The following is a 12,527-nucleotide window of genomic DNA, read 5'->3' as shown; positions in this document are numbered from 1 at the left end:
GCCGACAGACGGAGAACGGCCCCTTCAGCCCAGCGGTCTTGCGGCAGAGGTCGCTGTGATTGTAGGCCCGCCCCAGGTACTCGAGCGAGGCTGGAAGGGCGCCTGGGCCTGCTTCCGGGCCGGCAGAGGGAGAGAAAGGAGAACTGAGCTGGGCTGCAATCTCAGCGCCCCGGCTACACGGGCGGCGGCGGCTCTCCCAGCCACTCGTGCCCGCCCACTCTCCGTCTAGTCACGCGCGGGATCGAGTGTGGAGGAGCCATCGGCAGGCAGCCGCCTCCGCCCCGCGAGCAGGCAGCTTTGTGCCCCCACCGAGAAACGACGCTCAGGCCGCTCGCTCCGGAGCCGCACAGCGCCCTTCGCCGACCCCGCGCACAGGCAACGCCGCTGAGCGGCTCTGGGGAGCAATGGTGAGCAACCAGCCTCTTCCCCGCCCGCGCTCCCCCGCGCGACGCGGACAGCTCGCCCTTCTTCGAGGACCCGTCTAGCCGGGGAGTCGGGGGCCGCGAGCTGGTTGGGGAGGATGGGGGCTGTAGTCCAAACGCCCCCGGGGGGCGCCCAGCTGGGGAAGGCTGCATTAGGAAGTTCAGTTTCTCAAACTTTTTTTTTTATTTTTGAACTCGGCCTCCCGCGGTAAACCTCGCCGGCCTTCTGCGCCTTTCCTTCCCCCTCCCTTCCCTTCCCTTCCTCCTGAACCCAGCACTTCGCCGTCCGCTGCTCTGTAAGTGCACATTCATTCTTTGCACACCGTGTCGGGTGTGCATGGAGCCCCATATCGATGAGCGGGTTGGGGCAAGAAGGCAAGACCGGCGTGAGAAGAGGAAGAAACCAGGTGCCTCTACTAACACGGCGCGCGGAGGGGAAAATAATTGCATAAAAATAAAAATATTTTATTTATTAAAAATAAGGCAGTACTTCTTCCCGGGTCAGGTTGCGATGATGGGACACATAGATTCCCCCCCCCCCCCGAATCTAATGGGGATCAGTGGGGACCTTCAGGTAGGCTCACCCTATTTAAAGTTCCTCTCCTCTCCCCTGACTTTTTGCACCTCCTCCCATACTTTGAGAAACGTTGTCCTATCCCAGACTTCTCCAACCTAGTGCCCTCCTGACGTTTTGGATTTCAACTCCCATTAGCCCCAGTCACCATGGCCAGTGGTCAGGAATTCTGGGATTTGCAGTCCGTAGAGGGCATCAGGTCGAGGATGGCAGCAGTATACGGAACTTTTCCTTGGGTCTTGTGCATCTCTGTGCACAGACTGATGTCATCTTAACAGGCTTGAGTTCGCTTCCTCTTGCTGAAGCCCTTTTCGCTCCTGTTCCTTTCCCCCTAATGCTTTTGTACTTTGTTGTGTCTGGGTGAGTTCCCCTTTCTTCCTGGTTCTTGTTTTCTCCCTGCGGACCCCCCCCTCCCTTCCCTACCCAGCCACTGAATAGGAAAGTAACTAGACAGTGGAAGTGGTGAAACTGTCTGGACAGGGCACCCTCCGTTTGTTGCTAATAAACAAAAGTGAGGGATGGAGAAAGGAATGAGCTTACTCCACCAGCAGAGTTTACGAAACAGGGAAGTGAAAGGGGTAGTGGGGTGGTGGAGGGCAGAGGAACGTACCCTGCAGAAAATACCCTTTAAAGCTTAATCCTTTAAATATATCCCTTTTAAGAGATATATTAAGATATATATTTTAAGAGTTTATGGAGAATATCTTGATTTAGCTTGCAGGTGGTTGACTTCTTGCATTCTGAAAGCTTAGCAGAAAGGCAGAGATTATCCTGGAAAGACTGATGGGCATGATTGTTGAAACTGGCCTTTGCTTGAACAGAAAACCAACAATTGTGCCCAGCTTGACACGTGTGTGTGTGTGTGTGTGCGCGTGCGTGCGCAGGGGGGGAGGTGAAGGGTTGATTCCCACTTCCTTGTTTATTTTCTTGCTTTCTTTTCTTTGGTATGGTATGGAGAAACATACTGACCTGGTTTGCATGATCAAAACAAGCTATGGCATGTTTAATCCTCATATAACCCACGGTTCCTGGGTTCGGACGATATGACAAGCCGTGGGTAGGGCTTGAATATTTAAAATGGCTGCCTGCACACACTGCAACCCACCGTGGCTTAGCCACAGTGGGCTGTTGGAACATCTGAACTGGCCCATTGTGTGAATTGGCAGCACAAGGCTTCTTGCATTTGTAGATGCTCCCACCAAAATTGGTGGGATTCCAGAAATCACTGTGGAGTATACTTCACTGCTGCTGTTTTACACAATACTGCTGTTTCTCAAGATGATCAAGTCTTGTGAGTGCCCAAGGATGATAGCATAGTCACTGGCAGCATAGTCATGGTGAATAAACATTGGACGCACTTATGGGGAACCAGTCCTAAGTGCTTATGGATGTTTGTGATGACCATTGTGGCTTCCCACTAAATATACATGGGGCAAATGGATGTGTGCATTTGTTACATTTGACTGTACACAGATTTTCCACAGAGGTGATATCTGAGGAGGAAAACGATCATGTGTAAAGCAGTTCTCAAATATGGGCTGAGTTTGGGCATGTGGTGAAATGATTGTCGCTTTACCATGTGCCCAAATCTGACTTGTAAAAGTGTGGTCTGACATGTTCTGCATGACCGCAAAGGATGGTCTAGAGGAGATGTGGTAGTGTCAGTCCACACTGAAAAGTTGGCAGTTGTGTGATGCCACTTCAGTGGCTGTCCAAACTTTGCTCATGTATAAATCCCACTTTCATCATCCATTTTTAAAAGTGCCTAAAAGTTTCAGGTTATGGGGGAATCTGTTAAAAATCTAAATGGTAGACACGCTTGTTCAGGGGCAAGAACAACGAGCTCTTAGGCATTCTGGACAAGGAGGACTTGTTTTTCATTATAATATTTTTTGAAAAATGATGTGGAGAATGGACTTTAACTATAATGACATGGCTCCAGCTGTAGTCATATGCAACCAGGCATGTGCAACAATTTATGGCTATGGGAAGCACATCTGGCTGAAAAGACACATCCAGCCAGTTCAGTGGCGTGTGGATACTCATTGTGATGTCAGTCCAGGTGTGCATCTGCATTGGCTGCATAAGTAGACACATGCTTCCATGTGCATATCTCCCTTTCTGGATCAAGCCCAGAATACCCTCACTAGTAGGGAACTTGAACATTCAAGGGGTTAACACACTCAAAAAAAGCTGCAGTTCTAAGTTCCATTGATGTCCTTATGACTTACATCTAAGTAAGTGTGTTTAGGATTACTCCTTTTCTCTCCTTCTGACCCTAAATCTAGACATACATTTCTGAGATCTCTCTAATTAGTTCTCATTAGCAGTTCTTTTCTTGTGTACACTAATGCATATGTACAATGTCTTTCTTTACAGTCTCTTTTGTAAGCACTCCTGCTGTGATTTGTTGTTAATTTGTATATTTCTGAAGCTGTTCAGGCATATCTAAGCATGCAATTTACGCACACAAAGAACAAAGAATCCTCTGGTTTCAGTTTGACTGTCAATATGCCATATGGCTTGCATTTGAAATTACAGATTTGCAATGTTTTTTTACTGCAGACTGCCAGTCTGACAAGTCTGAACTGATTTTTCCTACAATAGGTAAGTAATGCACTAAGGTCTCTTAGGTCAGAGGTGCAGAGCTAGTTCTGGGTATATAGGCTTAGGATGTACAGCAGTGGGTGTGGGGGGACCTGTGGCCCTCTAGATGTTGTTGGATGCCAACTCCCATTAGCCCCAGGCCGCATTGCCATTGACCAGGGATGATGGGTGCTGTAGATATTAAAAAGAAATCCATGTCTATAGAAAAGTAGCATGTCAGGGAGAAGGGTTCAAACCTAAGTCTTTCTCCTGACAGCATTCTTTGTGTAGGGATCTCTCTCTCTCTCGTGTGGAATCATTCTATCATATGATGGTTCATCCCAGACACATCCCAGACATTCTTTCATATGATGGTTCATCCCAGACTGGTTTACACAGGCTTTAGTGAGAGCTAGATCATAGTTTGAAAGCATTAAAGTCTGAAGGATCTACATTTGGAGAGAACCAACTTTAATATCGTCTCCAGAATGTGTGTCTTTAAACTTTCCTCAATTTTTCAGAAGGTATCTGCATTTTTAAAATACAGCAGTGCTTCCAATATGTTCTTTCCAACTAACAAATTCAGTTGCTAAACTTCAGGCTTGTGTTAGGCATGCATTCTTTGTTGTTGTTGTTGTCGTGTCCGACTCTTCGTGACCCCATGGACCATAGCATGCCAGGCCTTCCTGTTCTACGCTCTCTCCCGGAGTGTGCTCAAGTTCATATTCATAGAATACGAATATATTCATATTCGTTAGAACGGTATCTAACCGTTCATATCGGTTAGATACCGATGCTATCTAACCATCTCATCCTCTGTCGTCCCCTTCTCCTTTTGCCTTCAGTCTTTCCCAGCATCAGGGTCTTTTCCAGAGAGTTTTCTCTTCGCATTAGGTGGCCAAAATATTTGAGCTTCAGCTTCAGTATCTGTCCTTCCAATGAGCACTCAGGGTTGATTTCCTTTAGGATTGACTGATTGGACCTCCTTGCAGTCCAGGGGACTCGTAAGAGTCTTCTCCAGTCTTCTCCAGAGAGCCAGTGTGGTGTAGTGGCAAGAGTGTTGGACTGGGAGCTGGGAGATCTGGGTTCTAGTCCCCACTCGGCCATGGAAGCTCACTGGGTGACTTTGGGCCAGTCACAGACTCTCAGCCCAACCCACCTCACAGTGTTGTTGTTGTGAGGATGAAATGGAGAGGAGGAGGATAATGTAAGCCGCCTTGGGTTCCTTGCAAGAGGAAAAAAGGCGGGGTATAAATGCAACAACAACAACAACAATAGTAATAATAATAATTCTCCAGCACCACAGTTCGAAAGCATCAATTCTTCGGCGCTCAGCCTTCCTTATAGTCCAGCTCTCACAGCCATACATTACTACTGGGAAAACCATAGCTTTGATTAGACGGACCTTTGTCGGCAAGGTGATGTCTCTGCTTCTTACCATGTTGTCTAGGTTTGCCATAGCTTTCCTCCCAAGGAGCAAGCATCTTTTAATTTCATGGCTACAGTCACCGTCTGCGGTGATCTTGGAGCCCAAGAAAATAAAATCTGTCACTGCTTCCATTTCTTCCCCTTCTATATGCCAGGAAGTGATGGGGCCAGATGCCATGATCTTCGTTTTTTTTAATGTTGAGTTTCAAACCAGCTTTTGCACTCTCCTCTTTCACCCTCAACAAGAGGCTCTTTAGATCGTCTTCGCTTTCTGCCATTAGGGTGGTATCGTCTGCATATTGGAGGTTGTTGATAATTCTCCCAGCAATCTTAATTCCGACCTGTGATTCATCCAACCTGACGTTTCTCATGATGTACTCTTCATATAAGTTAAATAAGCAGGGTGACAATATGCAGCCTTGTCGTACTCCTTTCCCAATTTTGAACCACTTGGTTGTTCCATGTCTGGTTCTTACTGTTGCTTCTTGACCCTCGTACAGGTTTCTCAGGAGACAGGTAAGGTGGTCTGGTACTCCCATCTCTTGAAGAATTTGCCACATTTTGTTGTGATCCACACAATCAAAGGCTTTAGCGTAGTCAATGAAGCAGAAATAGATGTTTTTCTGGAATTCTCTTGCTTTCTCCATGATCCAGCGAACGTTGGCGATTTGATCTCTAGTTCCTCTGCCTCTTCGAAACCCAGCTTGTACTTCCGGTAGTTCTCGGTTCACATACTGCTGAAGCCTAGCTTGTAGGATTTTGAGCATAACCTTGCTGGCATGTGAAATGAGCGCAATTGTATGGTAGTTTGAACACTCTTTGGTGTTGCCCTTCTTTGGGGTTGGAATGTAAACTGACCTTTTCCAGTCTTGCGGCCATTGTTGAGTGTTCCAAATTTGTTGGCATATTGAATGCAGCACTTTAACAGCATCATCTTTTAGGATTTTAAATAGCTCAGCTGGAATACTGTTGTGCAAATAACCGTCGAAGAAGAGTTTGTTATTAATGAGAGCTGAATAATAAATATTGCTTGGTTCATTTGGCCTGGATTAAAACTGTGCACGCAGATAATCTGAAGTTGGAAACAGGACCCAGGACGGAAGCTAAGGAACAGGGAACTCAGAAGCAAGGACCATAGGAAGCGGCTTTATGTTATTACACCATTGGCCCATCTGACTTGGTGTAATTTGTCTATAGTGACTGGCTGGCAGCAACTACCCAGGGTTTCAGACAGGAGTCTTTTTCAGCCCTACCTGAAGATACTGGGGATTGAATCTGGGGCCTTTTGCATGCAAAGTATGTGTTCTCCCACTGAGTTACAGTCCTCCCCTGAGGAGGCTGAGGGAAGGTACAGAATAGGCAATGAACTGGTGTGACCACTGTAGCTTTTATTTCCTAAAATGATTCACATAGCCATAGTGCTTTGGCAGAATACTGCTAGCCTTAACACTCGTTGAATAGCACAAGCCTGCTCTTACAATATGTAGCTTTTAAAAGGGTGGAAAACCTTTTGCCAAATTGTAAGGAGGGGTGGGGGAGAGCAATGGAGATGTAGCACTAAAATAATAAAGATATGAGGACATTACTAAGGGGAGGGATCCTGTTCTTGGTGCATTCTACTCTGTTCCCCCCGCCCCTTGCTGGTTTGCTGTCCTTTCAGATAATGCTTGTGCCAGGGCTTAAGACTGCCTTGAAATCATAGCCTTTGCTGGAGGTTATGCAAACCATTACATATGCCTAGAGCCACGCTACGTCCCCCCAGAGGTAAGCACTACCATTAAAAGAGGTGCTGGACCTTTGCTGTAGAAAGCCCTAACAATTTAAACTCTGCTTCCAGCAGGGGGATGAATAAAAAGCAAAAATAGAGTTGAAAAGGCTAAAAATGAGGAAGAAAAGAAATGAGCGAAGTCCTACAAATGGTGGCACACATGGGAGGAGAAAGGTGTGTCTTGACAGGCCCAGTTTTTTAGGCTGTAGTGGCTCATGGACTCCTGGATGTTTGCAGCCTGTTTGTTCTTATTTTTGCACCATTAACTGTCCCATTGCTTTAGCTATACATGGTTGTAATGGATCACAGAGTGGCTTGGGTCAATTGTAAGCACAAAGGCAAGTAGTTGTGAATCCATCCTACTGTGCCATCTGTTAATTTAGACCAAAGATTGGGAACGAAGTTGGTGAGCACATTTCTGTGTGAGCAGAAATGCATGTGAACACACCATTAATGTAAATACACTTGCATCCTGCCTTTCTTCCTTTTCCAAAGAACTGAACTAATTGTTACATTGAATGCCGAATGTCCATTTCATTGGCGGTTAAGTTATCAGAGCAGCCTGGGAGCTGTTTTTGTGTGGTGTGGTCTCATAGTACCCCTAATCATTTCTGTAGAAAGTGATCACATGAGTTGGGTGAATGAACTGTTTACATCCCTACCAGCATCACTGACTCTCAGGGAAGGAGCAATGCTGGCATGGGAAGCAATCATGCAGTAACATGATTCACCCGATAGCTTCTTACAGAAGTTACCAAAGTGGTGTGGGACAGAAGCTGCCCCCATGATGCTCTGGCCATAAATGAACCCACTCCTAGGCTGTTGTGGAATTGCAAATGATCTTTTGAGTGCCAAAGTCCATGGTATTTTCTATGTGTAGGGCTCTACACATGTAGGAGCAGGCTACACATAATTATTTCCAGTGCTACATCATTGATTTGGCCCCTGTCCCCTGTACATGTGGTACTGGCAATGGGTAGGATCCAACATCGCATGAGGAGACTTACCCTGATGCAACTGGACTTCCTTGTCCTCCCCGCCCCCCCAATGGTGCACCAGCTTTTTCTGAATCACATGGATTCCATGGTCAGGTTTTTTTCCCTTGGAGGGGGGAGAATTTGCGCAAATGTGCACTTGTGCTAATGCGCTCTGGCACAAGTGGAATAAAGTTCTCATACATCACTAAAATAAATCTGATTCCATCAATGAGTGAATGATGGAACAAAAGACACCTGACAGTCTGTGAAACATGGGGTGAATGGATTTAACAAAATCCATACATACCTACTCTGAAGTAGTGAATCGAGTATCCTGCCCTCTTGCATTTTAACAAAACCTGTACATACCTGCTCTGAAGTAGTGAACTGAGTAACCTTGCTCTTGCATTTTTAAAAACTTTGTAGCAGCATGCCTTGTTAGAATTTTTATTTTTGAATCCATTCAATCTTGCCATGTTCAGAGCAGCTATAAAAAAAGAATCAGCAGTAGCAAACAAAATCTCTGAAGTGTCACTCTCTGAAACACTGAATACCACACAATACACAGAATCAGATAGATGTCGATAATAAACACAGACTAAAAGCAAGCTGCTTTCTTTAATAACTGCAGTGCCAAAAGGTTAAATTTGATCAAAACTATTTGGGTTTAGAAGAGGTTTTTGTTCGTTTTGTTAATGCCCCGGCGCAGAGTGATAGGCGGCGGTAATGCAACTGAAACTCTCCCCACGACCCGAGTTCGATCCCAGCGGAAGCTGGTTTTCATGTAGCTGGCTGAGGTTGACTCAGCCCTCCATCCTTCTGAGGTCAGTAAAATGAGTACCCAGCTTCCTGAGGGAAAGGTAGTTAGGACTGGGGAAGGCAATGACAAACCATCCCACTATACAGTCTGCCAGGAAAACGCCGAGGAAAAATGGCATCCCTCTAGGGGTCAGTAATGGTGCTTGCACAAGAGGAACCTTCCCTTTTTCCTTTAACTAGATGAAATAATTGTACTTGCCCGTGTTTTGAAGAAATATTCAACATTTTGTGTTTATTGTAGGAGTGAGAATGTTAGTACAGGTGTCAGTCTCTAACCTATGTTCTACATATGTCATACAAAGTTATTTTTTTGACTGTTGGTTAATCCTATAATTTGGCCTGTAGAATACCCCTTCCATTAACCACTTGCCAGGGGCAAGTAACTTCCTTCCAGACACATAATAGTGTCCCAGACCAAGTGCTTGAGCTGTTTTGGGACATGGGAGGATGTTTGAGCAGCTGGACCACCTGCAAAGCTACTCTGAAGTAACCAGCATAATTATCTATATAATTTAATCTGGGTGGCATAAAATTTGCATGTACCTGTTGTAGTATCCTTGTGACATCTCTGGGTTAAATCCAGTGTTGCAGCATGAGCATGCTAGTGCAACAGGACTTCCTGCTCTGCTGAGCAGCCTCCCATGCCACCCGAAAATCTCCGTAGGATTTCTCAGATCTCCAGCGCAGATTTTGAGGATGCCTGGGAGGCTATGGGGGGGGGGAATTGACCCTCTCCTGGCTCCATTGACGGAAGTAGGTCCACCAGCAGGATGACACCATTGGATCCAACCCTATGTGTTTTCATTGAAATCCTGAAAAATTCAGCTTTCCTATGTTTTTGTGAAGTCTTGGTAGTGAACATGCCATGCAAAGAACTCAGTAAAAATAAGATTTCTTTGGTGCAGTCACAGAGGGTATATGGGACAAAATGGCAATTGGATAGTTGGTATGAAGTTCATGAGATATGCCATAGCAAATGAACAGTCTTCTCATCACCAAGTTTAGTGGTAGGCGGCAGTATTGCAACTGAAACTCTCCCCACGACCTGAGTTCGATCCCAGTGGAAGCTGGGTCTCAGGTAGCCGGCTCAGGCCGACTCAGCCATTCATCCTTCTGAGGTCGGTACAATGAGTACCCAGCTTGCTGGGGGAAAGGTAGTCACGACTGGGGAAGGCAATGGCAAACCACCCCGCTATAGTCTGCCATGAAAACGCCAGCGTAAACAGGCGTCCCTCTAGGGGTCAGCAGTGACCCGGTGCTTGCACAGGAGGAACCTTTCCTTTTCCCAGTGCAGATGTAGGCATCATACAATGGTGAAGGGAGTGGAAATAGAATGTTACTGAATCCAACGTCTCCTGCTGTCTGAACCATAACAGAACTGTGGGATGGCATGCTCCCATCTCTAATTTGAATTTCATCTCTCCCTCCCCAGCCACTGTTAACTAGGGTTAGCTCTAAATCAAGTGTACTCCTAGCTTAGTTGGGTTTCCTGTTTGAAACCTGGATCTTGGCACATGTTGCATCTGCACCAACCTTTGGTGTTCCCACTGCTTTGCTGTCACTGATTTTCAGTGCCTCCTGCCTGTGTCCACCCTTATAATAACCGTTTGAAGTGGGCTGAGTGTTATCCCCATTTTACAGATGAAGCGGAGAGATTTATCCAGACTGCACAACATATCTATGGCAGAGGTGGGACCTCGAAAACACGTTTCCTAGATCTGTGCATAGTCATTTCTCTTCCTGCTGATCTGTATCAAGCACTGACGAACAAAGCTTCTTGTTGTTGCCATGAAAAATGGCTAACGGTACCAGGCTGTTGTGACTGCAGATTCTTGTGAAAGACATTAGGAATCACTTTGGACTGCTAGTTGGAATGCCAGGGAAGTAGATCTGAAGTAGAGCTTTACCAGGACAAGTAGAACTGCCTTGTCCCTTTCTGCCTGTAATCAGCAGATCTGTTGTGCAATGCTGCTATAAGGAGAAGCAGCAATAAAATATATGGGACTTATTGGGGAGCAGCAGTGCAAGGTGGAGGGTTGTTATCTCTTATAGTTTGGTAGAAGACATGGGGTTAGCTTGGTTTAATCATCACATCTGTATAAGCATCCTGATAAACATCAGATTGAATAGTTTCTGCTGAACTTCGATCCTCTGTAAAAAGGTTCTCTGACCCCCTTTTAGATAAAAAGGCACCTTTGCATAAGACAGACAGGGATTTATTGGCCAGTTTTCTTTGTACCAGCTTTGAAAGCTGGCCTTAGACTTAGAGAATGAAAAATATGTACAGCTTATCTACTGCTGCCAAAAGTGGGCAGGTTGGTTAATACATCTATTGCTAGAAGAAAGTTTAAGATGGGTGTTGAACCTCTCTTAGTCCAAGCGCTGAATTCCATTTTGGAGAAGCTCTTGGGGGTCGCATTCAGGTGGTCATTGGGGCCAAAGGCAAAAGGAGCGGGGTCCAAAATGCCAGCCCGTTTTAGCTTTAAGCTCTTACTGCCAGCAACTCCGCCTTAGGAGAGGCATTTCAACCTTTTAGAAAATGGGGTTGGGGGGAGAGAAACCGCACAAAACCCAGGAAACTACTACATGATTGGTGGCTGAGGGAAAGGGGACCAAGGGAAGGGAACAGGGTCCTTTGGAGAAACTGAGAAGGCCAGGTTGGGATTCCAGGCAGACTGGATTTGTTGCCCGGGCTTGAGGTTTTGTACCCTAGGTTTAACAAATATAAATTACCCCGGCCAGGTATGCAGCTGCAGGTAAACAAATGAATAGGGATTGAATAGGGGAGGAGAGCTGTGGAAGCTCTACATCTTGATACATTAGCAACAGAGGAAGTTGCCTTATGCTGAGTCAGACAATTGGTCCATTTAACTCAGCATTGTCTACACTAACTGTCAGCATCTGTCTAAAGTTTTGGGCAGGGGTGTTTTCCAGCCCCACCCAAGAATGCCTGGGATTGAACCTCAAACCTTCTGCATCCAATACATGTCCTCTGCCATTGAGGTACAGTTAATTAATACAATTACAGGTACAGGTACAGTTAATTAAAAGGTACAGGTACAGTTAATTAAAAATGTTGCCTTGATTAATCAGCACCAATTAAGGTTTAGCTTTATTTACTTGTAACTTTTAAATTAGAACTTAATTTCCCCCCAGCATTAAAATAAGTGACAAAACTCCTAGGCAACTTGTAAAGAAAAGAAAATGTTAGTATGTACTCTCAGTCAAAAAGAAAGAAAGAAAGAAGTAATTGTTTTCAGATCTATATCTGACAATAACCCAGCAAAATATAAGATTTGACTTTTTAAAAAGCTGTTGCTCAAAAGGGGAATTTCCAAAGCAAAATTTAAAAAGATTAGCAATTACGTTGAATTCTGATTTTTTGTAGAACTTCAGGTTAGTGAGAAATGTGATTTCCATTCCAATGGACACCGAATAAAAGTATATTTTTATAGTCTTGATAACCCTTGGCTTTTAAAATCCTGTCTGCTCTCTTTCTCTAGACCGTTGGTGCCTCTGTTGTAAGTGAAGTTACACTTTAGTAAAGCTACATCTGTCAATCCATACGCAAACATTTAGGAAGTGGCAACACTATTGGAACTCCTCCCCATAAAGTAGAGGGTGAAGAATATCTGGTTACATTAACCTTATTGCTAGAAATACATGGATTTTCTTCTCTTTGTCTAACAGTAGTTGCTCATAATTGGGGGTTAAATGCTCCCCCCCCCCAGTGATTCCTTGTAGGTTGACTCCATTGTTGTGGTACCAGCTGTCAGAAGTTGTTACTTCTAATCTTCCCCATTTGTGGAAGCACAGAAAATGTTAATAGCATTCAGGCATGGAGTTCACATAATATGGATGATGTTAGTCACTGTACACCATAGCAGGTCTCAATTAAAGCAAAATACCACACCTTGGCAGGGACCTGTCTTTGAATGAGATATAGTAGGTTG

At 45.2% G+C, this 12,527-nt stretch overlaps 1 protein-coding gene across 2 annotated transcripts in view; it reads left to right on the top strand.

The window, feature by feature from the left end:
- The first annotated feature begins 124 nt into the window (after window positions 1–124).
- The window catches only part of SGPL1 (sphingosine-1-phosphate lyase 1), a 61,769-nt gene continuing 49,366 nt past the window's right edge, over window positions 125–12,527 (top strand). The window contains exon 1 of one of the 2 annotated variants that reach the window (XR_014789373.1): window positions 125–407. Coding sequence is in view for 1 of the 2 variants with exons in the window: in XM_084845541.1 (XP_084701667.1) it covers window positions 405–407 (3 nt within the window). In the remaining variant the exon portion in view is untranslated. The remainder of the gene's footprint in view (window positions 408–12,527) is intronic. The other variant, XM_084845541.1, reaches the window with a different exon arrangement.

Source organism: Heloderma suspectum, chromosome 3, assembly GCF_057233095.1.
Source record: "Heloderma suspectum isolate Gila_16-S chromosome 3, 16-S_ref, whole genome shotgun sequence".
NCBI lineage: Eukaryota > Metazoa > Chordata > Lepidosauria > Squamata > Helodermatidae > Heloderma > Heloderma suspectum.
Note: the sequence above shows the minus strand (reverse complement) of the source record. Positions and strands in the feature narration are given on the sequence as shown.